Source organism: Melopsittacus undulatus, chromosome 9, assembly GCF_012275295.1.
Source record: "Melopsittacus undulatus isolate bMelUnd1 chromosome 9, bMelUnd1.mat.Z, whole genome shotgun sequence".
In the NCBI taxonomy this organism is placed as follows: Eukaryota; Metazoa; Chordata; class Aves; order Psittaciformes; family Psittaculidae; genus Melopsittacus; species Melopsittacus undulatus.
In genome coordinates, this window is record NC_047535.1 from 14,134,854 (window position 1) to 14,161,108 (window position 26,255).

Below are 26,255 nucleotides of genomic sequence, written 5' to 3' on the forward strand. Positions count from 1 at the left end.
AGTAATCACCCAGCTCTCTGTGAATGACAGCAGCAAGACAGCACTGCAAAGAAGAATGCCAAGTACTGTTATAATTACTTTCCTCCAGGAGCCATGCCCAGATGAATACTTGGCATGTATCTTTTCCTTGGTGCTTGATGTTACTGTCATGAGAGTCCAGACCACACAATCCCTCTGCCCATTCAAAGGACTGCCTGCAGCCTCTCCATTCCTCCTCTCTCCCCAACACCCTTTGCCATCCTCCCCATGAGCCCCTCTTGGTCCCACATGTATAAAGCTCCAACCCCATCCCAGGCTATGCATAACAGCACTTTTCTCCTCCCCAAGCATAAAGTCCTAGCCCTTTATTGAATCCTTTTCATCATTCTCAGTTACCAAAGCTAGATACAAAAGAGAAACCAAAGACTGTTTAGTGAACACCCATTCCTATGAATCTGTAACAAAATATGTATTGTGTTGTGAAAGTAGAGAAAATTCATACAGAAAATCAGAGCAGGCTGATAGGTTTGCCTAGTTCAACACTGAAATTGCACAACAGCATTGTTGTACAAAAAACTGTCTGAGAGTTTTTATATTAATCCTTTTTTTTCTATCAACTCACAGTGGCAGTTTTGATAGCATAATCTAGATAGACTTAAAAATACCATATGTCACAAATTGTCATATGTAAAGCACAAAGAGCACATTAGACAGCAGAAATTGCAAGGCATAACCACACTCTAAATGCCATCTATTGAGTGCAAAACCACATTAATAGTGCAGACAACTTTGAGCATATCTTCTGGGTCCGTAAGTCCATTTTTGTGACAGAAAATGGACTGATAACACTGGGAAGATTGGAAGTTTCATCTATGAGCATATAAGGCCTGAAAGCTGAAAAAAAAAAATATCTAGTATCTCCATGGTATCCAGGAACTGGGTCTGGATATAACTTCCCAAAACTGTAGGAGGGGGAAAAAAACTTTGGTACCATGGAAACAGAGCAGGGGATATAAATGATTGTTACTTGTCTGCCTTCACAAGACCAATCCCTGGAACGTTAAGACCCTCAATAACATGGGTTTATTTCCACCCAAGATGTAAACTTGCTAGAAAAGAAAAGAGGACAAGCTGCTGAGCGAGCTCACCAGGTGGGGAGCGCAGCTCAGGAATGACAGGTATTGGCAGGAAACATGGAGGATTAGAATGGAGAACGGGAATGAAAGAAAGCTCAAGAAGGAAGATACTGTGATGCCAGGAGAAGCAGGGAGGAGGCGGTTGGTTTGACCAGCAGACAACAGTCAAGGCCCTCACAGTGAAGGGCTGGATGCTGGCTGTACTTAACCAGACCCTGGTGACTGAACAGGGCGATGGATGCCAGATGGGTGTTACCTTGCCCTGGCTCCCGGAGCACACATGCAGCCTCAGCAAACCACAGCTTCTGGGAGCCATGCACATCCTCTGGTGATTTCTTCAATTACTTTTCCTTTGCTCTGCACTGCAAATCCCACCCTCTTTGGGTGCATCTAGAGCATTCTAACAATTAACAGCACTTGGACTTTCCTCACTGTTTGCTGCATTGTGCAACCAGAGCCATGCGCTTTTACATCACTGGAAGTGTTCCTTGTTCCTGCTAAATGTCCTGTCAAGTGCATGTTGTTCCACTCATCTCACGTTTGCTCTCCCTGCCTCCCATGCTTCGTGCACAAATAACACAGGTTCATTCTCTCCTTTAAAGTCCATCAGCACACCCAGAGACTTCCTCACAGCCCAACAGCTTCACACCCTCTATGGGCAGCAGACAGCCGTAATTCGGAAAGCTCTGAGGGCAAGAGGAGTGCTGACCACCCAGAGCTAAGGTGAATGTGTACGGGAGCCCCTACCTGAGGCGAACGGCAAAAGCACACTAAGCCTCATAACCACACACCTCAGCGCTCCGGCGGTTCCTTTAAGAGGGAGCGCTTCGCCATCTTAGTTTTCTCCGCCCCCTTCCCGGCACGTGATGAGAGCAGCCGCCATCTTAGGCTGGCCGCGCCGCCGCCTCTGCTCGCCTGGGTCACGTGGGCCGGTGGCGGAGCGGCGCTGAGGGGAGCGGAGCGGCGCGGCCGGAGGCTGAGGGGCGGCAGGCACCATGGGGCAGTGCGGCATCACCTCCTCCAAAACCGTCCTGGTTTTCCTCAACCTTATCTTCTGGGTGAGTCCGTGGGCGGCTGTGGGGGTCAGGGGCTTCGGGCCGGGGATGTCTCTCCTCAGCCGTGAGGGGAGGGCCCGGGCCGGCCGTGGCGCCAGACCCGATCTTGAGGGCTCTGCGGGCCTGGGCCGCGCCGCCTACGCTGCTGTCCGGTTCTTGTTCACGTACGGAGGCAGCTGGGCGCTCTCCCCCCATATCCCCCCTTCTTCACCGAACTATTTCTGTGCGTATTTAAAAGCTTGGTGTTTAACTAGCGTCCTGAGCACCTTTGCAGGGCCTCTGTTTTAGCGGTGGGCGCAGTGCCTTACCTCTCCCCCCCCGCCAAGTTCGGAGGTGAATGGAGCTGAATCTCTTAGTCGTCTGTCAGTAGAGGTTTAACGGGTATTAGAGGTCTTGAGGTAAAGACGCTTGTGTAATTGAATACGGATTGAGTTAGATTATTGAGATTTTCAGGTCTCTGAAAGTTTAATTTTGCAGTGCTCTTACGGCCATTTAGGGTTTGCCACCTACTTTAAGGACGTTCGTCCCAAATACGTAGCGGTGAGTATGGAGCACTGTTTTCTTACTTGTTTTTTTTAACACAAAGTAAGGGCATGCAGTAAGGCCAGATTAGACAGAGCCTTGGGCAGTATGGTCTGGGGTGAGTCGTCCCTGCCCATGGTAGGGGCTGGAACTGAATGATTTTAAGGTCCTTTCCAACCCTAACTATTTTGTGATATAGGATAGCTATATATAACTTAATAGCGCAAAATCAAGTCTTGCATTCCACTCTTGCAGTAACCACAGCTGCGCTGTAGCATTTATGGGTCACTTAAACCTCCCACAACTACAGTCATGCTGACAATAAGATAGAAGCTTACCTGGGTTGGTGGATCAGAAGGTTGCTGTAAATGACCTTTCTCAGGATCATCATACAGGCTGCAGCATGGCATTGTACTGGGCTGTCAGAATGACATAACTCTAAATAAATAACATTCAGTAGACTTTGAGAATTCATTTTCCTCATTTAGCTATTGCATTTCTCATCTAATCCTGGCTCCAAGAACAGAAGATCTCTTGTCCCAGCTGTTCAAAGATTTCAGCTTTGAAAAAGTAATAGTGGGTGACAAGATATTAGAGCATACAAAAGGTAGCTATATATAGCTGCTTCATTTAATACTGAAAGCCTCATGAAACCTAACAAGTATTGCAGGATGGAAGTTTTTGTCTAAATATTTGCGAAGGAATATCTCTCATGAGTGCTTAAAAATTAATTGTGGTCAGGGAAAGCACATATCTGTGTAGTCTTGCTAGCATTTGTCTATACAGCTCTTCAGAGATGAGCAGTAAATGTGAGGCATATTTAACTCTTAAGTGGTGTATTATTAGGAGACTGTCATTTTGACTGACGTGTATAGGCTCCCTTCTTTATCTCTGAAGCATGAGTGAGGTAGTTACATCAACCTTTTAGTACAGCTTTTTGTTTGGAATCTGCTTTGTTGGGTGTGGCTTTTTGTTACGTGTGTAGCTGCAAAGCTGCAAATGCCATTAAAAAAGCTATTTAATAGCTGTTACGTCATACTTAAAAGTTTTGGACTAGACAGTTGTGAGCTGCATTATTAATGCATCTTGAAGTAGGTTTTTCTTTAGTTGCTGATAGAAACTAGGCTCTGTTCTGAATAAATAAACACAAATTCTATATGCAGTTTCTCCCCCCCTCCAAAAGCTTAGTGATAGTTTTCATAATTGATAGAGTTGATAGGTATTTCTTGTTCACTGCATTAGTAATTCAGTAGCATGTTGAAGTTTGCAGTTACTCAGCTTAAACAGTGGTGGATACAAAGTTATTTTGTGTAATGCTGAATCTAGCACTTCACAGTTGTTAATGACTTTTTTTGAGACAAACTTGAGTGAATTAAAAATGGACAGATTGTATTTAGATAGAATGTACTTTGTGTCAAATTAAAATGTCACTGATTTTGTATTCTGTCAACCATCTCCAGCCTAAGAAGTCAACTTGTGCTGATAGCTTTTTGGCAGGGAGGTAAGTGGGCTGCTTGTGCTGGAACAACCTTACGGCTCATCAGCTGCATGTAGAATGAGGCAGGCTTTCTAAAAGTGAGAATTGCAAAAATTGGCATTTTTTTTCTCTTTAGCAAGCTGTTGCATAAAATAGGAAATCTACATACTTTAATCAAAAGTAGTACATCTTCATTTTTAAATGACAAGAGACAGAAGAATTTCAACTCTTGATCTAGCACATTTCATTTACTGACTTAGTTGGCTGTGTATTTAGTAATTTGGTGCCTATCTAGTTGACAATGCGATTGCTTCTGTGGTGTTACAGAAATCTTCTGCTTGATTCATATGAACTTCCAGTTTTGAAACTTCCAGATTTCCACCGAAACTTTACAATAGATAACTACCTATAATTGGTCAAGTAAATACGAAGTCTTCTATAAATGTTTTTATAAATGAAATGTCTCTATTGGGTGTCATATGTAAGTCAGGTATTATGGTCATGATCTTCATGGTCAATTGTAGTAACAGCAGAAGACTTCTGCATAGTTTGGTATTGAAATCTCTGCAGGAGTGGCTGGTCAAAATGATTTGTAAGTTTCCTGACACCCCCACCTTTCCCTGTGGATCTCATATTTGTAGGAGGATGTGAATGTTCAGAGTGCTTTGGTAGGTATCTTATGTGAAATGTTCAGAAAATTGTGTCTACTGCTGAAGAAAAGGCAGAGATATTTTTGTTATGCTCTGAATTCTAGGATGTAACTTCTTTATTTTTTTCAAGCCTTCTGAAAAAGGCAGATCATCTGAGGCTTGCTCACAGGTCATACATAGCCATACCCACTCATTTATCATGTATGACTGCTGACTTTAATAACCCATACTTCATTCAGTTTGTCAGTGAATCTACAAGTCCATCTCCTTTTGAGAAGTCCCATGCTACTTAGTACATATTCTATTTGACACTATAAAAAAAAGTTGTCTTGTTTCTGTGTAGTTTTGTGGGAACTTTTTTCACATCTGGTTGAATTCTTATATTAACCGTACATTCCTAAAAATTACTACGGGAGGGTTTTTTTGGTTTTTTTAATTAAGAAGATGTGCTGTGGAAACTACATTCCCCTTGCAGCAGGACAGGTGCTAGCTTATCAGATAGAAAGCCTTTACTTACCTTTCCAAGGTTTTGTTGTGGAACTTTGACAGTTCAACTGAGTTGTGTTTGCAGGGGTGTCAGGCATGGAGTACATCTATTGTAGACACACATATTGCCTTAAAAACAAAGTTCTGCAGGAAAACAGCTTTATGAGTATTAGTCATCAAGAGTAGCATAATATAGATCTTGCATGAAACGTACATTTGAATTTTAGATAATTTGGCAGAGTCCTTAAGCTCAAAGGTACTTCACGAAGAAATGCATTTATAAGAAACATCAGTTAAAACTTGCCCTTCTTGGAAAGATCAGAGGAATACAGATCAGATTAATATGTTTCTTAGTGTTTTGTTATGAATTAGTTTTGGAGTAGGTATGATAAATGGCAAAGAAAAAGCAAACATTCAGTTGACCTTTAACTTGCCTTAAGTTTGCACAAGATCTATCTGGTCAACTGGTGACTTCATTTTCATTTAGATGGTGCTAAGTCCCTTTCTTTAAGGAAGCGTGTTGCATAGGAGGAATTGTGTGGAAGACAGTATGACTTTTTGAAAATTAGATAATGAAATTGAATTATGAAACTTCTAGTACATGCATTCTCTGACATGTTTTTGATGGCATGGAAATCCCAGCATTGATCAATCTGTCAGAAGATTTAGGATGTTGTGTGGGTTTTCTTCAGTAAGGAAATAAATGGTATGACAGCAAGCTATTAAACAGTAGGCTTCAGAAAAAAGTCAGAATAGTTGATAAGAAGAAAGACTTTTGATATCTTGAGAATTAAATGCTGAATATGACCAATTACAAGTAATTCAGTTGAAAGCAGTTTTGAAGAAATGAGATGACAAAAATGCTAGGGAAATGTGTTCAGGGTTATGATTAGAGTATAAGATAAAGGATAAAAATATTCAGAGATGTTTGTAGTCTTGCTTCAGAAAAGGGGAGTCTGTATCTCACGTTCCTGAAGAATGTGCTTTGACAGCCTGCTTGGCTAAAACAGTACCTAATACCTTGTGTTTGCTCTGAGGTTTTCTTCACCTCTGTGTCCTCATCCTTGAGAAAATGAATGAATTCTGCTTCTGTAACACTTTCAACTCAGTAGTTGCAAACTAACTTAAGTTGCTCTTGGAGTTAGATTTAACTGACGTGAAATTACTCATTTTACAATTCATTTGACTAAGCTATTATAAAACCTTTGGTATGGTTGTTGAGAGAAATCTTGAGGCTTTAGTTCTTTACAGCAAGAATGCTATCTGTGCTGTCTTTAAAATGGGCTGTTGCTATCAATGTGCATGTAGTGTGTTTTGGGTTTCTGATAGAAAAGAAGAAAGAAAATGCAACAATGGGAAAATAGATTAAAATTTAGCAGTAAAAAGCAAAAGTAGAACTGACTTCCCCTTACAAAGGAATAAGCCAGGCAATTTTTCTGCTTTACTGGGAGCTTGAGAATTGTTTCAGATCTGGACTTTAAAAGATGGGATAATGAAACTTTTTTGAGAGGGTTTTAGTCATCAAAGACTCTAATTGACAAATGATCTCAAAGGCTGCTGGGCAGGGATTACTTGATCCGAGCCTTTTATGTCTTGAAGGACAGTTACTTCTCAGTGTGAAAATTGAATGTTTTGTGCTTCAGTAGTTAACTGAGTGTATTGCAGGATTGTGTTATGGTTTGGAATCCTGTACATTGTGTAAAATATTTTTTATAAAGAATTAAGGATTTAAAACTCAGTGTTGTACCTCTGAGTGTTTTGGGTTGGCGGGGTTTTTTGACAATATTTGGACAGGAATTTTCAGATGGCAAATATAGACCAGGCCCAGATTTTTATGTAGTCTTTGATTTGCTCTTAAGTAGCATACTACTGTCATTTATGTTTCTTTACAGTGTAAGTTTCAAGTCTCTGCCTGAGCTTTTACAGGAGTTTCTGAATCTGGTCTTGTGATTAAAATTAGAGCTAATACCTAACAGAAACAAAACCAGCTTGCAAAGCTAAATGTGATATCTTTTGGTAGCATATGGAAATTGAAATGCAGCTTTACCTGGTGAAACTTCATAACATGGATTAGTCACTGGTGTTCTTGTGCAGGGCTTCGCTGTCTGTAAACAGTGGAGGACCAGGCCAAGCTTACAACCCTGCTGACTAAATAGGTGTAAAAGAATGACTACATTGTTCGTATCTGGTGCACTGCCGTTTGCAATTAGTGATATTTGTAATGTCAAATGCAAAAGAAGCCTAGCTTAGCCTTTTGGTTTAGCAGCAGAAACATTTGAATTTGAGGGGTTTATGCATAGCATAGGGTTACTGAATTGAATTTGCCTAGTATAGACAAATCAGTCTGGCTTACTTGAATTTTACATGGCTGTGTTTTATAAGCCTTTAAACTATTTCTAGCTATGTTACAACATTGAGTGGAATACCTAGTTTTTTCTTCCAAAGGATTTTTCAAGACAATTAATAGCTGAGTGTTCCAATTGAATTATTATTAATGAGAACAAAGTAGAAGAGTGTCACAAAACCACAAGTTTCTAAGGTGGATGGGCATTAATTTAAGCAAGTAGAGAAAATAATGTCATGTATGTGTGTGTATTTGTTTCAGATGGAAGGGGAGAGTGAGAGACAGTAGCAAAGTGTTGAAAAGAATGTAAAAGAAATAAGCGTCAGAGATAGGACCTTTGAAGTTAAAACTGAAGAACTAGATTTTTTGAAGGACAGAAAGCTGAAAGAAAAACTCAAGATAGCAGATCCAGGAAATCTCTTCATCTGACAGTAATTAGGCTATGAATACTCTAGTATTGGAGAGAACTGAAACTGTCAAAGAAATAGAGTAGAAGTCAAATAATGGGAAAGTGTGAAAAAACACTTTTTAAGATACTGCTCAAAGAAGCCCAAAAACTGGGTAGCAAGCCACTATACTAGTGTCCCTTCTTACAGGTAGGAAACATTCAGGCATTGGTTTGTGTGGAAAAAAGTAACTGCTATTAAAAATAAAACTGATCTAACTGTAGACTTGCAAAAATCTCTCCTGGAATGTTTTTGGTTGGTTGGTTGGGGTGTTTTTTAATAAAAGAAGTTTGCAGCAGACTAGAAAGACAGTGAGAACAAAGGTACGCTGATCTTTAACACAAGGAACACAATACATAGGTTGGGAAAAGTGTCCTGGGAGAGGATCCAAGCAGAAAAGGTGAGGGACTGTTATCCAAAATTTTAGTTTTCAAACTGCTGCAATGTGTTAGCATTACAGAAGATGGGAAAAGAGGTTTTGGTGTTTGCAGCCTACTTAAGGAAAAACATCCAAATGGAAAAAAAACCAAGCAAACAAAAAAAAAACCAAACCCCACAACGACACCAAAACCAAAACTGCTTCAAGGTGCATTTAAATAGCATGTAGCTTTGCTTACCTCAGTGCATTTGAAAGCTGTCATTATGAAATAGGCATGGGCTTAAGAGGCTAATGTTAACCATTGCAGGTATCATTGTGTCATTATAGCTTTCATCTTTCCCTTCAGTTCTTTGCATACTTTTTTGGCTTTTAATAGCCCCTAGAAGCCCATGCCAAAACAGTAATATCAAGCTGTTTCTGAACTACAAGAGGTCTATGCATTTTTTAAATTTTCCTCTGATGAGAAGGATTTCTGATTGTTCAAGCCATTTGCAACAAACTGCTTTCATTGACTGGACTTGTAATCTTTTTAAAGGTTAATTTAACCTAAAATAAGAGTACACCACTTCAGGTTCACTACTACAGGTTAGATGCAAACAACTCTAAAAAGGATGTGTGAATGCTGAATAACCAGTCATCTCCCTGGAGCACACATGTGACCTGGCACAGATTCAGGAGCTGCTGTTGGCTTATTCAGAGCCTTGAGCAGATTAAGTTTGAGAATTCTTCAAGCCTTGTTTATCAAAGACTTATTTGAACTGTGCACAGTTCATATATTTAGCTTCCATTTAATGATAGGAAATGCATGACTGCAAATGTGGTAGCTTATTCAAGTGTCTTTGACTTGAGTGAGTTCAGACTTCTGCAGATTCACTGTTTACTCCACAGGATAACAAGCTTAGAGATTCTTTTTAATTTATGTTTTAATTATCTTTTTTATACATATTTCAGTTTCTCCAGATGGTTCCCCTTTTGGGAAGGCGATTGTTTAAGCACATGATAATGTTTTGGGGTTCTGATTTTCTTGTTGTGGGTTTGTTTTGTTTAAAGCACACATTCAATTTTATTCTTGGTTTGCAACAGGTAATGTGCATAATGGACTGCAGGCTAGTCTGGTCCCATTGGTTGAACACATACTAGCCATTAGCACAGTAAATGCCCTTATCTTCTGGTTTAGTTTCTTCCAAATTGAATCCTTATATACACTCCTAAGAGTATTCAGTGCTGCAAACCAGAAGGTAGTAAGTGAAATTCATCAGCAGATGAGCAAAAATGATTCCTTCCAAATCACTTTTCTAGCTGAAATACTAATTTAGAGACCTTCCTTCCTGGTTTAAAGTAGGCTACAGAAAATATTAAGCATCTTGGAAGTTGCAGTGTGAAAGGAAAACAGCAGGCATTTGAAACTTGTTTTCCTGTAAATGAACAGGGTAGTGTTGCTGGTTTTGTTGTTCTATGATAGGCTAGGAATGTGCCTGTTCAAAAAGAGTGTTAAACTGTGCTTCACAGGAAAGGAGTTTTAATGTCCATAGCCTTTAGAACTATTGAAAGCACCAGCAAGTACCTCTGCTTTCAGGAGCTTGTCGAAGAGATTCGCGGAAGAGTTATTTTTGAGGATATGATAACCTCGAGTAGAGGCAGTATCTTTTATCTTCAGCTTCCTCATGATTCTAGTGCAAGGTTTATAGACATGAGCGCACACTGCTGTTCCCAGAATTCTGTAGCTTCTTCCTCAGAACCACAAGTTCCACAACATTCTTCAGAAGCAAAACTGAAGGCCAAATGCTGTTGTGGCTAGTTAGTAATTTTAGAATCTTTATGTGTGGAGAGGATTTAGTTGAAGTCTTCAGATCAGGCTGCTTTACTCTGAGAAGTCTAAAGAAAAATCTGCCTTTCCAGCTAATTCTTTTAACAGGCACAGAATGTGGCTTTTCTTCATTTCCAAGATGATACTTAATGTCTATACATGTCAGACTCAGCTTTTCTGGCATAATGCTGAAGGAGCAAAGTTCTGTAAAAAGTATATGCTTCTTACAGCAGGGAAGGAAAGCTAACACCTGTAGGCAGGTTTGGCTTTTTTTAAAGGTTAAACTTTATGTTTCAAAAAGATTCATTAAATACATGTGCTCATGCAGTTTACAAACCAGATTTTGCTTAGAGAAGAAGGAAGCCACTTAATTTTCATACAACTGAGAAAGACAAAGGGGTTCACAAATGGTTCTGATTTCACTTTTGTGGTGTATTTTCTAAAGTGCCTGATACCAGCCACAGCTGTGAGGTTTTTTATGTGCTGCCTTACAGTATAGCATGCTTCTGATAGGCATGTTAGTTCTTAGAAATGAGAGATTACATTACTGTCCTGTCATTCACACAGTTTATTGCTGGGTAACAGTTAATGTAATTCCATTGTTCAGTGACACTACTTTGAGTCTTTGCTTTGTGTACAGAAATTGTATGTCTGCATTTTGCCATGCATTTCTGTAGCTGGATTAGCATTTCAACATCTTTTATGCAAAGGGGCAATTTTGTAATAGCTTGTTCATTTCAGATAATCTTGTCTGGAGATGTCTTGTTGTTGGTCTTTGACTGTTACACTGAATTACACAGTGTCTCTACTGTTGTATCTACATAGCACCTTTTGTTGGATGAGTGTGAGCTTCCTGAATGCTTTTAAGATTCTTGCAGAGTACACACTTACCTTCACTGCACAAAGAGAGGGAGAGGGATGAGGAATATTGCACAAATCCATGCAGAACTGATGATGCTTTTGAGCTGGCTCTTAATACCTTTGTCTTTGACATAGTGTTTCTGTAAAAGAGTGTTGTGGGAAATATTCAGTATATAAAGTATTATTCTAATAGTGTTTATGCAGTATTATTTTATGGAAAGTAGTTGCAGTAATACTGCAGTATATCTAGTACATAGTAGCAAACAATGCTGAAATACTGGGAACCAGTCACCCTACAGCTTGTCTTGTTCTATGCCACACTGAACAGGATGCACAGAGCTGTGGAAACTCCATCCTTAGATATTTAAAAAAAATCCCAAACCTTTGGATAAAGCCTCAAGAAACCTGGTCTGAATTCATTGTAGACCCTTCTTTGAGGAGGAAATTGGAGAATATCATCCCCTGTGGTCCCCCCTGGCCTTAATTACTCATTGGTTCTTTGTTTCTACAATAGCATAGCCCAGTCCTGTGGTATTGTAGCAATTGGAGCCAGCTATGTGCATCTTTGCCTGCCCTCTTCTTTGCAACACAAGGATAGGACATTTGTAAAGTAAAAATTGGGAACGCCCTTTGAAATAAATGTCTGTTAGCTGGCTCCTCAAGCAACAGCTGCCTGTCCTTCACTGGGTCTGCTCAGCTTAAAGTTAATGAAGGTATTGATGTGTTGGGATAGCTGTAAGGGGGAGTAAGGTCACATTGGATTGGTGAGTGCCGTTGTCTTCTTCTGAATCTATATAGTGGCAGCTCCATCCTAAAGGTCTTATTTGCAGGAACTTTAAGCAGGCTTTTTTGTATCTTTGTTTAATGAAGACCATTTTGTACAATGATCCTTCTGAAAACTTATCTTTTAAGAGTTGTGGTATGTGTTTCTGGGTATTTGGTTCTGTCTTTTAATAACTAGTGTTTCATATTTGCTCCTACCTGCTTTGTTGATTAGAATTAATTTATACAGTCCCGTGAACACTTCAGAAATGCTGTTTCTAGCAGTTTATCTTTCCTAAGAGAGGTTAAGGTTTGCAGTGTGTTCTGTTCTAATATTAAATCATAGGTAGTAATTAGCGAAATGGAAGAATAAGTAGTAGGTAAATAATAGCAGGCAAAATTAACATACATGTTCTGAAAGCCTGTGGAATAGCAAATAACTTGCTGCTTGGATGGACTTGAATCTTGTTCTCAAAAGTATGAGACAGTTTGTGAATGTTAGACTATGTAGAAAGCTTAGTTCACAGCATGAGAAGGAAGTATTTGAGAGTAGGGGGCAAGATCTTGATGTTCATAGCATGGTTACCATCATTTCTTGATGATGTGCTGTGGCTTCCATATGACTTACATAATGAATGTAATTTGAAAACTGCTGGTTGGCCTTCATTTGAGATGTTCCTAGTAAGCATATACTGTCACTTAGCAAAGATGTCTAAACTGAAACAAATTCTGAGGAAGACTGCTTTATAGAGTTAGATAAAACACTTGTACATCAGCCTTGCCGAAATGAGGGTTTGGTGTTCAAAGGAACTTAGTGTGTTATTGTCTGTTGTAGGCAGCAGCAGGCATACTGTGCTACGTGGGAGCCTATGTGTTCATCACATATGATGACTATGATCACTTCTTTGAAGATGTCTACACGCTGATTCCAGCAGTTATCATCATAGCTGTGGGAACGCTTCTTTTTATCATTGGACTCATTGGGTGCTGTGCCACAATTCGAGAAAGTCGCTGTGGACTTGCTACGGTAAGCTGCAGAGGTTTTATGTGATGGTGTTTGCTTGTTGTATGTTTTGCTGCCTTCCCTTTTAATGGACTCCTAAAATATTTTTTTTAAGCTTGTTCTAATCTTATGGCCTTAAATGTATTCTCGCTATATTTTGTTACAAACATCTTATTTTGATTTTCTGTTCAAAATGCTGGTATGAAATTAGCCAGTCCTGGCAGCAGAAGGCTCTTAGTTCTACCTTTTTTAGAACTGTGGCTATCTCATTAAAAATAAAGTGTAAAGCCATATAAATAAATCTCATCCTTATCTGTTTTGGTTGAAAAGCTGAAATTGGACGAAGAGAAAGGTGATCCAGGAGCCTTCTTGTTTCCAGCATTTTGTGCTGAGGTTAACTAACAGTTATGATGCCTAAATATTTTCCTTTATGGCTCAGTATAAGCCCTTAATTTATGGTATTTAATGCTATATGTTTTCCTGAAATTTAACTGTAATTTCAAATTGAGAATTAAGTATAAGAGAGGCTGGTATTTAAACTGTCCCCTTGTTTTGTTTGTTTTTATCTTTGTTGGATGCTGTGTAGACTTCTTTAACAGTTTATTTTAAAAATTATCTTAACTATACCAAGAGAAATGTGTAGCTTGCTGTCTCTGCCGGTTGTTACAGGGCTTTATGTCAGGAAACAGTCCTCTTAGTCCATCTACCACTCTTAGTAACAGCCTGGGGAGCTTCTTTGTTGTGGCATTCATATTTATCTTACAGAAAGAAGATTGAAAAGAAACACTTGATGAAAGCACTCCAATATGGTGTTTTCAGCCCTAATGATCAGCACTTGCCTGGCTGGGCAGCTTATTATTCCTTGGTGAAGCTATGAATGCTAGAATTCCTTTATGTAATTAATTCTGGACTCATTTGGTCAAGTTAATTGCCTGCTTTGTTATCTGTTAAATCAAAACGTTACCTGAAAAATTGCTTAAAGTAGCAAAATCCATATGGTGACTTTCAGAGAGTAAATCGGTAAAATTATTTGCACACTCTTGATTGTGTTTTGCAGTTTGTGATCATCCTGCTCTTGGTTTTTATCACTGAAGTTGTGGTGGTGGTCCTTGGATACGTTTACAGAGCAAAGGTAATAACTTCCCAATTTCAGCAAGTGGTTTGTTGTGAAACTGTGATCAAAATACAGGTGTTGACTTTGTTGCATTTGTGTCTGTGAAACTGTTAATAGGTGTTTGTTAAGGGAATAAAACCAAATCTCTATGTGGCTTAATTTGAAATGTCAGTTATCTTTAAATTCAAAGCATCAGTATTCCTCAAAGTAAAGCAGAAAGTTTTCCTGTAGGCAAAAATCTAGCTGGAATGTGTCATTAACAGTTGAACAGTGGAGGGGGTCGTGGTGACGCGGTTGGGTATGTTTACATTTTCCAGATGATCTTCTAATTTATTTATGCTTTGTAAATGATTTAGGTTACACAGTATTTGAACATAGAGCATATTGTTTTGATATGCAGTAACTTAAATGTTGTCTTGTGTTTTGGTATGCAAACTAACACTGCATAATAATAAAATCAAATAGATTGAATGTGTTAATGTATACTGTCTAGCTTTATGCAGGTTGTTGACAGGAGGTGTGGCTAAAGTGATTTCTCCACTGTTTGTTCAATGGAAGTTAATAGAGCCAGAAAAATTATTTGAATGGTGTTTCTACCAGCACAGTATGTGGCAGAAATATACCACGTGCTATTACAGATACCACCGTGTAGCTTGACAAAATTCTAACTTGCACAGGTTCACTGGCTTTTGTTATATCTATGTCTAAATTTTCCCAAAAAAACTAGGAGAAAAGGCATTTTTAGCTGTGATACGTAGTATGATTGCAGTATAGGACACTCCAGTGATAGTTTAATAGCAAGCTGGACTACACCACAGTTAACCTTTCTTTGGTCTTCTGCATTTATATAAACCACCCAGCACTTCCTAGTTCAGTATTCTCTCCTCCTTGCTTTCTCGTACTATTGTGGAAGAAACAGTGAGACAAATGTGAAGTAAAAAATCTAGAGTGTTCACTTGGTTTACAAGAGAAGGGAAGGCTCCCTTGAGTATGCAGTACACAAGAGGACCTTGAGCTGAGCATTAAAATTCTAGTTTGGTAACAGGTAGAATGGGTTGTTACAACAGAAATGCTCTATTGGCAGTGCTTAAATTCAGGATATGTTTTTCTCGTGGTCTGCATTTGATTTCTGGAATCTTGGCAGTGCACTAAGTAGATCATCTGGGACTCTGAAGCTTGTAGTGGAAGTAGTCCTTAGAAGCAACTGAGGAAAGCAGTACAGTTCCTGGAGAGCGGGAAATATGTTGAGTTCTTACACTCAACATGAATGGTTGAATGGTTGCCCTATGCTCTAGTACTTACAAGGTTGTACTGTATTGCAGTATAGTTGTTATTCAGGAATTGCCATGGATCTGATGTGGACTAAGCTGTGGTTGTCTTACTCTTTTTTATGTTTGGTCTTTAAGTAGCTTGCTTTTTCAGTTAACAGCATTCAAAGCAGAAACCAATGCATAGATTTTTCTAGCCCATCTGAAACTGCACACTTGAAATTTGGATTGGTCACAGCTTGCATGTTACCTCTCACTTTTTTTTTTGCTACCATACTGTTTCACAGCTGTAGGTCAGAGCCTGGGGGAAGAGGGGTTATCTCTTTTTTGTGTCAGCATGGTATTATGTTAAGTCATTTGTGGGAGTCGGTATTTGAAAACAGAATCTTAAATCTTCTGAAAGATGAGACAGGTTTTGTTAGTAAAAAGGCAGTGTTACCCTGTGGTACTTAACATCTTAAGCTTATTTTATCAGAGTACAGCAGCAGTGTGAGAAATAATTTATTACCAGTGAAGTAGGAAGTGAAATCTGCATATATCTCTGATGGTTTTTGACAGGATAAATAAGGCAGCTCTGTGCTTTGTTAATCTTGTTCTCTTGGTTTTACATGGCATGTGTGTGGTTTTTGTCATTGGTTTCCTTGGTTGGTGGTTTCATTTTTTAAAAGGCATCTGCATCATTTTGGGATTACTTCATTGTTAACTGTACAAATTTTTCACCAATGCTTTACAAACAAAAGGAAACATCAAGTCAGAGCAGTTGCTCATCGTAACTGTTGGTACTAAGCAGGACTGAATATGATGTTTCAAGAAAGTGGCATTGTGCCCCTTGAAAATACAATGACTGATCTTGAAATCGCTTAATTTTCATTCTGTAAATCTGGTGCCATTCAGACTCCTACTCCTTCAGAACACTATGGAGCATGTCCAGGTCACATTGTGATACTGTTGTGACCTGTTGCAGAATCTGCTAGCATTGACTCTTACTGGTAAAAGTAAGACTTTTTGTAAGTGGCAGTAGGGATTAAACAGGCTGTCAGTTGATTGAGGATTTAATGACTTTTTTCCCCCTGGGTGGAGTAGTTGATTTCTCATTTTCTGTAAAGCCTGCCAGTTAGCTCAAGCTCTAGTGGCTTCAGTTTGCATTGTATGTAATTTGCATGGTTTTTCAGGCATAATGTTGCCCTAATTGAACCATATGCCAAATGATATACAGGGAAGCACAGAAATAAATTATTTTAAAACCTATATGACAAATTGAACAGCTGATATTGTTATATAAATCAGTTGTAAATCACAGTAGTTAAATCATCAAACAATTGGTTTTGTGCTGGTCTGAAATAAGCTGCCTGTGCAGGCTAAATTGACTTTTATTCTTATCTATCTTGATACAGATTTACTTGTAAAGATAACTACCATTCTTGGGTGGTGGGGAATGAAGCTTGTGCAACTTCTTGTGTAGAAAATTGTTCCAGTAAAGCATTTAAGGGGATGATGTGTTAGCAAGACCCTCCTACTGTAACTTGCAAATCTAAAGAATATGCATGTTTAGTTAATGCTCAACCTCAAGATTACATTCCTCGTACATAATTCCTGTTGAATATAATAGGGAAAAAATCAATTCAGAGCCTTACTATTGTACAAATGTTTAGCTACACCACACTTTATGTGCATTTAAGTAAGTTTACCGTGAAACATGTTATTAAATGGTTCTAGTCAGATTTCCTTAAAAATGGGCTTTATAAGACACCTTTTTTGGGGGATAAGTGACGATTCTTGGGTGGCATCCATTTCTAACACATGTACTTGACAGCATCTTTAGCAGCTTGACTCATCTGCAGTAGCTTTAGGAGCTATTCCACTATGTACAACAGTCATCAGTGTTAGGGATCAGCTGTGCAATCTGGACATCTATAAATCGATGGGTCTGGATGGAATACACCCACGGGTGCTGAGGGAGCTGGTGGAGGTCATTGCTAGGCCACTCTCCATTATCTTTGGTAAGTTGTGGGAAATGGGAGAGGTGCCTGAGGATTGGAGGATGGCAAATGTCACACCAGTCTATAAGAAGGGCAAGAAGGAGGACCCGGGTAATTATAGACCTGTCAGCCTTACCTCTGTCCTTGGAGAGGTGATGGAACAACTTATTCTTGACTCCATCTCTACGCATATTAAGGATGAGGGAATTATTAAGAACAGCCAACATGGTTTTACCAGGGGGAAGTCATGTTTGACCAACCTTATAGCCTTCTATGAGGAAGTGACTAGGTGGAGAGATGATGGTAGAGCGGTAGATGTGGTTTTTCTTGATTTCAGTAAGGCATTTGATACTGTCTCCCACAGCATTCTCTTAGATAAGCTAAGGAAGTTTGGGCTTGATGATCAAGTAGTGAGGTGGATCAAGAACTTGTTGAAAGGAAGAAGGCAGAGAGTTGTGGTCAATGGGGCAGAATCTAGCTGGAGGTCTGTGACTAGTGGAGTCCCTCAGGGGTCAGTGCTGGGACCAGTGCTGTTTAATATTTTCATCAACGACCTGGATGAGGGAACCGAGTGTACCCTCAGCAAGTTCACTGATGACACTAACTGGGAGGAGTGGCTGACACACCAGAAGGCTGTGTTGCCATTCAGCAAGACCTGGACAGGCTGGAGAGTTGGGCAGGGAGAAACTTGATGAAACTCAACAAAGGCAAGTGTAGAGTCTTGCATCTAGGGAAGAACAACCCCATGTACCAGTACAGGTTGGGGGTTGACCTGCTGGAAAGGAGTGAAGGGGAAAGGGACCTGGGGGTCCTGGTGGATAGGAGGATGACCATGAGCCAGCAATGTGCCCTTGTAGCCAAGAAGGCCAATGGCATCCTAGGGTGCATTAGAAAGGGTGTGGTTAGTAGGGCAAGAGAGGTTCTCCTCCCCCTCTACTCTGCCTTGGTGAGGCTGCATCTGGAATATTGCATCCAGTTCTGGGCCCCTCAGTTCAAGAAGGACAGGGAATTGCTTGAAAGAGTCCAGCGCAGAGCCACAGAGATGATGAAGGGAGTGGAACACCTCCCTTATGAGGAGAGGCTGAGGGAGCTGGGTCTCTTTAGCTTGGAGAAGAGGAGATTGAGGGGTGACCTCATCAGTGTTTACAAATATGTAAAGGGTGGGTGTCAGGATGATGGAGCTAGGCTTTTTTCAGTGATATCCAGTGGTGGGACAAAAGAAAATGGGTGTAAACTGCAGCATAGGAGGTTCCATGTTAACATCAGGAAGAACTTTACTGTGAGAGTGACAGAGCAGTGGAACAGGTTGCCCAGGGGGGTTGTGGAGTCTCCTATGTTGGAGATATTCAAGGCCCGCCTGGACAAGATCCTGTGTGATGTACTCTAGGTTACCCTGCTCTTGCAGGGGGGTTGGACTAGATGATCTCTTGAGGTCCCTTCCAACCCTTGGGATTCTGGGATTCTGTGTTTCTTGGGGGGGGGGGGGGAGGGGGCTGGGGCTGAGCAGAGAGCTTGGTAGAACAGTCAGCCAGAAGACGTCATCTTTGGGAATTTACCTGTGCTTCAGTCAGAATGGGAAGAGCAGGTGCTATGACTTACTTGTATCCTTGTGGTCCCAAAGGGAATGAGATAGCCCTGGTTGTTATACTGGGTTTGGTTTGGAATTTTGAAGGAGAAGTAGGAAGTGGAAAGGTGAATGCTATGGTGGAGAGTCCTGAAGTTCATGGGATGGCTGCCACACTGTCATAATAAAAGCAATTTCTCTTGAGGTACTTGGTAAAGCTGTTTTGTCTAAAATGTTGTGGAAGATAGCTGCTTGGGTTGTTTTCTTACCCATTTGCTGCAAACTAACAACATCTTTTCAGAAGTCAAGTTAGAATTGTAAGAAGCTGTACCACCCAAATAGGCTGATTTCAGATGACATGAGTTAGTTACCTTGGTTTCCTGCATTGCTATAATGAGCAGTGAAATAACTTTACCTAGCCCGGTACTACTTCTGTTGGTGTGCTAATGCAGATGCTTTCCTGCTACTTCACAGGTAGAGGATGAAGTTGATCACAGCATTCAGAAAGTATACAATGGATACAATGGGACAAATCCTGATGCAGCCAGTCGTGCTATTGACTATGTACAGAGGCAGGTGAGATGGCAAAAATCATGGAAACCTTTCAGTCTTTTCTGTCCTTAAAACATGAATGCGATGTTGCTCTGCTACTTGTGTAGCAGTTTTTCTTCTATTCTCACAAATCTAGGGAAAGCTGACTGGTCAATAAGTAGCTGAACTTGGTTAAAATTAGTGGAATTCTGACACTGTTGATGCAGAGCAGCATATTATGTCATTGGTTGTGAGTCAGTGTTTGATTTAAAATATTTAGTACTTGCATATTTTCCTGCAGTGGGACATGATCTTAATGCACTTGCATATTCGTAATATTAAATAATTGTACATGTTTGAGTAATCTGGGTATTTTTGGTATTGCAGTTAGTATTACTGTCTCATCCCACTTCTTGACTGATAAACCTATTGGCTCTTTACCTGTGTGATCTTCCAGTTGCATTGCTGTGGGATCCATAACTACTCAGACTGGGAGAAGACCATCTGGTTCAAACAAACTAAGAATAACAGTGTGCCGCTTAGCTGCTGCAAAGCAGCCCTCAGCAATTGCACTGGCAGCTTGACCCGCCCAATGGACCTTTATTCTGAGGTAAGACACCCAAAGTAGGAACTTACTAGCCACACGCTTTTGCTGACAGTAATTTAGTTTTCTTGTTGGTGGGATCATGAAGTTTTGGGAATATTTGCTGCTTTAACAGGAAATAAACATAGTTTCTAGGGGAAAAATAAAACCTTTTTTTCCATCATCCTTAGTGATATACTAATTAATGACTTCTTTTAGTGTGTGGATTACCTTTCTGAGTTGTTTGATCCTTTGGGGGCTTTCTTGGTGTGTGTGTGTCTATATGTGGTTGCCCCATGGGTATGTAAGAATTGTACTTGTTTCAGGGGTGTGAGGCTCTGGTTGTAAAGAAGCTTCAGGAGATCATGATGTATGTCATCTGGGCAGCACTAGCATTTGCTGCTATTCAGGTAAGAGAATATTCTTTATCTGTAAACTTTTTCTCAACTGCTGTCCTGTCCAGGTTATTACAGGTATGCACAGAATCATGGCAGCTTTAGTCCCTGCTTGGTTTGGGGAGTAAATGGACATCAGTCAAAAACACTTTAACACAGAACTTTGCAACCATGCATGGTTTAAAACTACTGCTCTAAAACTACTGCTGTGTGGATGAATATTCTATTAGCTTTGAAGGTAGCTGAACAGTCAATGGTGTGTGTGCAGTTATCTGCTAGAGAGTAAGAGGTAAATTATTCTTGAAAGCTGATTAAGTATCATGAATGTGCTCTGATATTTAACTCTTGAACAATTTGCATACCATTTAATTTCAAACTTTAAAACAGATAGTTCAAACTTCATGCCATTTTAAAGGTACATCAGCTTAATTGTGTTTCATGCATACAGATAATGTCAAGCCCACTTAGGAGATACACTAGAGTTTTTGATAGCATCATCAGCAGAGTTTTGCCTTGTGGCTTAAAAATTTCTTGTGTTTTGGACATTAGCAAAAACTGATGTCCTGAACTGGAGATGCTGCCTACTTAAAATCAAGCACTGGCTGTCTCCCGGATGAACCTTGATTGTTACATTTGCCCTGCTTGTAAAAAACTGAGGCAATAAACTACTGTGTATCTTAGTGTTTATTCAGATTATTTAAAAAAAAACAAGCCTAGGGATGCCTTCTAAACATATCTTTAAATCATAATTTTGAATGCTGATCAATTTGGCAGGCTTAGTGTATTATTCATATTATTTTCAACCTGTGCCAATGCTATGGCCTCTCAGAAATGTAGTACATATGATGAATACCAGAGACTTCAAAACTGATTTCAGAGTTACTTTTGTGCCTTTAACAGGCATTTCTATTTCAATGCTATAAGGAAATTCTCATAGGTAACACCGTATACAGCAATATTGTGGAACTGTGCAGAACTAGATTACTTCAGGTATTGAGCTTTAAATATGCTGAGATCTGTGCTTAGGTTTCTGAAGGAAGGTATTTGTTTTAATTGCCATTCATAAAACTTTGACTGGTAAACCAATATTTAGTCTTCTTGAACACCAAAATGTATTTGTGTAATGTAAATAAAAGTATTTACCCAACCATGGCTACTGTGGCAGGTTTTTATGTAGGAAAAAAAATGTGTGTTCTGAGGCTGGGTAAGCTGAATCCCAAGAGGAGGCATTATTCCTAGTTTTGGAGTTTGCAGGTTGTTAACAAGTACATCCCAAAATGGAGCACGGTTATAGTCCTCCCAGTGATTGGGCCACAAATGCTGTGACTGCTTGTATCATCCAACTGTTATTCCTGGCTCATCCATTCTAGGCAAGCATGTTAGTTGTATCCCTTCTGCATTGAGGGTTCTGTGCTTTGTCTCCACGTGCCAGTAACCAGGCTATCGGCAGGAAGTACATAATTTTAAATAATTCATCAGGAAAATAAGAGCATCAGAGAAATGTCTTTGCTGGTGCTGCAGTATAGCATTTTGAAATGTTTTTGCTTAAAGGTAAAACAAGCTACATGATACCTGTTTATAAAATGAATGAAGTATAGGATACAGGGTGTACCCCTGAAATGCCTGTCTAGTAATACTCACTGAGTGGTAGTCACATTTAAGTCTACCAGAAATTATATTCTTGTATCTTTGCTCCACAGTTTGAAAGATTGTACATTCACCTGTTTTTAAAACAACATTAGTTTCAGTCAAGTTGGTACTAAACACTGTTCCAATTGTTCTATTATTCATCTCCTGAAACGTAAGACCACAAGTTGTGACACCCTCATGTTTGTAATACAGGATTAAGTATGCATTTAACCTGATTCTCAGCAAAATAGCCTGTGTGCTAATTGAACTGGAGGTGAGAATGGGCACTTCAGCAAATGGCCTGTAACCTACATAGTCATGGCCTGTAAACTTGGAGGAGTAATTACATTTTTCTTACCTTTTGGTGAATTTTACTACCTTTCCTAAACTCACTGCATAGAGTCCACTCTGAACTGATGGTTATTTCATGTTATGCAAGAAGGCTGTCCAGAGTTCATCACCTCTGATAGCTTACAGTCAACAAATTCAGCCTTCGGTACATTATTTCAAATGGAAAGACTGAGGAGAATTTTTGCAAGGCTTTGGAGTTGTGACAACTTAGTCTTCTCTGCACAGAAGTAATTGATATGCCCATGTCTCAGTTGCCATGGGAATCTTCCAGCATCCAGTAATTCTTTGGTCTTGACCACAGTGACAGCACAGAATTATTAATAGATGGCAAACTGAAGGGAGCAAAGGCATTGCAGTACAGTAGAAGTGCTGCTGGATTATCTGTAGAGTTCATCCTTAAAGCTGGCTTTTGCAGTCAGTCATCATTTCCAAGATCCTGACCCTGCCTGTCGCATACACAACAAGTGATTACAACAGATTAGTTTGGTGAGAGATTGGATCTAATTACTGCTGGCAGACAAATATTATAAAATAATAGAATTTTTAATAAACCCTAAAGAAACCTGATTGTAGGAGATGTCTGAACTGTTCAAGTTGAAAGCAGGGTTGTGCATGGATCCTTCCTCAACACAGACTTCTAAAATAGTTTTGTTCACAATATTAAATAGCAGCTGAAGAGAAGCAGAATGAAAGCCTTAGAAAATGTTTTAGAGGTGTGAGCATGTTTTTGAAAGTGACAGATTACAGAGAAAGTTTGAAATACAGGAGTTATTTCTGTATTTACTTTGAATTCTAGGAGTATGCTCAGTGGCCTCCAAAAGAATACAGATAGATGATTTAAATAGTAACTGAAAAGTTGGTTGCATGAGCTTTTATTATAGTACCTAATGGTTTCAGATCTTACATAACTGTATAAATTAAAACTCTTGAGTCACTGAATGGGATTATCTTGTGTGGATGTGAATTAATGAATTGACTAGAATGGATTATAGCAAAAGATTAATGATGTTTCTCTGCAGCACACTCTTCATTTTATCCTTGTTTTACATAGGGGAAAAAGCTGAAGTTCTTGTACTTGCAGGCTGTAAGCCTTCTCCAGAGTTGTGTAGCCAGTGGCATCTACCAAAACCTCTCCATTTCATAAGTTAACTTCAGTGTGGATTTTGTTTGCTTGGATTTTTTTTTTTAATTGTGGATGTTGCTGCCTCACCTAGAAGGGCTATATCAATGAAGAGGACATGCAATTCTGTGTTTTCTCTTCAACATGACTATAACAACCTGAGCTAGTTGAAGATATCCCTGCTCACTGCAGGAGGCTTGAGCTAGATAACCTTTAAAGGCCCCTTCCAACCCAAACCTTTCTGTGATAACATCTTTGGGAGTTAGTCTGAACAGGAACCACCCCAGTGCCGATGGGAAGTGAAGAAAGGTACTGATTTTTACCAGCAGGCCTAAGTGCCACCCTCTAGGTTACCCTTCATACACTTCTTTGAGTTTGAGCTGGTTTCTGCTATAGATCCAAAGCAGGTGTAATGCACTCCAGACAAAGATTTTTATTAATCTTTGGAGCTTGTCTTTTTCCAGAAAATTAAATGCTTATATGAGAATTTCATCATGCCTCTTTTTTAAATTGCTGCTTATTTAGATTCAGAGTTCTTAAATTGTTAGTCTTTGAGCAGACTGAGCTACTGTGCTACATGTGCCATCATTTAGTTCTAAAACATGTTACATACATGATGCTTGCTTCAGACTTGATATTAAAAAGTTAGTAATTCTCCTTTTGTGTCCCAGTGCTGTATTTTCACTGGGTTTTTGCTGTTTCTGTGAAGAAGCTGTATACTTGGTTGTCTGCTCAGCCATTTCATTCTATTTGCTTTCTGTTCAAAGGGGTTTGAGGTGAGGTTTTGGTTTTTTTTTGGGGGGGAGGTGTTTTTAGAAACTTACCTTCTGGGTGATGCTGTGAAATCCAGAGCTATGACAGAAGTCTCTTGAAGTATTTGCATCTGTGAATAAACTTCTGTCCATATAACCAAATCAGGATCTTGAAGATACTGCTGACCATAGGACACAGTATTGTACCTGATCTTTTTTTAGTAGGTACAGTCTTATTTTACCTTCAATAAATAGGCAAATTCTGAAGAATATCATGCCCTACATCCCTGCTTACATTCATCTGATTTAAACCTTGTAAATATATACAGGCTGATCATACCCTAAATTCCTGACAAACTTGTCAGCAGAATCATGATGCTGAATTTTAACAGTAAGAAAATGTCTTCAGAGTGAATAATTTACATTGGACTTAAGCTTTCTAATATGACATTAAGAGATGGAGCACTTGAAAGAGATTTCAGGGGTTAAGTAGATTCATAAAACTAAAGTTCTGCTCTTTTTCATCATAGCAGTTGGAGGCTAATGCATTTGAATTTCACTTGGATTTTTTTAGACCAGATAGAGTGTCTGTAAATCTGTAGTTTTCATTAAAAATGTCATTTCTTCCATCTGAATTATAGAGGCAGACATCAAGACAATCTTGCAGGAAATTCATGCTGGAGTTTGTGGCCCTTGTTTTTCACAACAGGGCATGAAGCTTGCTCAAGAACAATGCATTTGTTGCCATTTACCTTCTGGATGTTTAGTCTTGCAATGCATGCTGACAATTTCTGTGCTGAGGTTAAATCTCTTGAAGTACCTTCTTTGCACTCAGCTTGTTTTCTTTTTTCTGTTTTTCTCCATAGCTTCTGGGCATGTTGTGTGCCTGTATAGTGCTATGTAGGAGGAGTCGGGATCCTGCCTACGAGCTTCTCATCACTGGTGGAACCTATGCCTAGAAGAGAATGTGAACATTCAGTTCAATCTTATCTCACTCGTGTGGAAGGTGAATGGGCCAGGTCTACTGCAATAGCTTTCTTGCCCAGGCTTAGTCAAAGCACACCTTTCACAGATGAAACAGCTGTACTGTACACTGGTGATGGGCAAAACAATTCAGCTTTACACACACCCATATAATTACCTGTGACTTTCACTGTTTTAGCCAGCTATTCATGTATCTAAATGTTTTAGTATACTTGTAAACTTTCTAATTTCAGAACCATTTGCAAGTTTGGTGTCATTTGGTTGATATGAAAGTCAAAGGATGTGTGCCTACTTTGGTAGATTACCTCTAAGCATTAACTGGCTGATTCTTGCATACAGAAAGGATGTCTTAAAACCTTCGCTACATGAAACTTTTTCAGCCAAAGTTGTACAAAGGAAGCCAGCTGTATTTAATTGGAGAAAAAAGATGTGAATCTTGCCCCTCACCAGTGTTACTTTTTAAAGAACACTTAAGTCGAGTACACTTTTATATAAATAAAAGGAAAAAAAGACTAACCAAACTCCAAAACTTTAGGATCATGTGACTGCAGTTTTGACCTTCCGAGAGCAAATCTTTCCAACATTAGTGGTTTAAAATACAAGCTGGCTTTTCAGGAGTATAATGTATGCACTACTGTTCTATAATGAAATATTTCATTTTTCTATGAAGAGCGGTTTTATGTGTTGAGTGAACTATTAGACTGTAGATCTTCAACTGGTTTGGAAACAATGTAGCCATGTAGAGTAGAAAGTAGTATGTGAAAGTGATCTCAACTGTAAATAGTAAACCTGATTAAATAAATCTCTGTATATCCTCCCTATAAACATGTCTTGTTTTTCTGTTTACGATTCCTGTGTATCTGTTCAAATTGGAGTCCTGGTGTGCTAGAAGTGTAAGCTTTAGTACAAAAGCACCAGTTTTGAGTGGCTTCATTTAAATAGGTCTGTATTTAAGGTTTGGTGGAAGCTTGATTGTATCATGTTCTTTGTATTTGAAACAGTACCAGGGAAACACAGCACAACAGACTTGGTTGAACTCAGTGGAAAGTTAACATGTTGTGAATACAATTAAGAAAGA

General features: G+C 39.4%; 1 protein-coding gene across 1 annotated transcript; it reads left to right on the plus strand.

The window, feature by feature from the left end:
- The first annotated feature begins 2,006 nt into the window (after positions 1–2,006).
- Positions 2,007–26,002, plus strand: TSPAN3 (tetraspanin 3). Its single transcript, XM_005145720.3, has 7 exons — positions 2,007–2,173; positions 12,740–12,931; positions 13,965–14,039; positions 19,307–19,408; positions 19,821–19,973; positions 20,273–20,356; positions 25,060–26,002. The coding sequence occupies exons 1-7, from the start codon at positions 2,111–2,113 to the stop codon at positions 25,150–25,152; spliced, it is 762 nt and encodes a 253-aa protein (XP_005145777.1). The 5' UTR covers positions 2,007–2,110; the 3' UTR covers positions 25,153–26,002.
- Positions 26,003–26,255: the final 253 nt, after the last annotated feature.

Excerpts from the sequence above, each read along its gene's own strand:
- TSPAN3 (XM_005145720.3), top strand. The coding sequence starts at position 2,111 with ATGGGGCAGTGCGGCATCACCTCCTCCAAAACCGTCCTGGTTTTCCTC. Across the intron at positions 12,932-13,964 it reads GTCGCTGTGGACTTGCTACG|TTTGTGATCATCCTGCTCTT; the intron begins GTAAGCTGCAGA and ends TGTGTTTTGCAG. Across the intron at positions 19,974-20,272 it reads CAATGGACCTTTATTCTGAG|GGGTGTGAGGCTCTGGTTGT; the intron begins GTAAGACACCCA and ends TACTTGTTTCAG.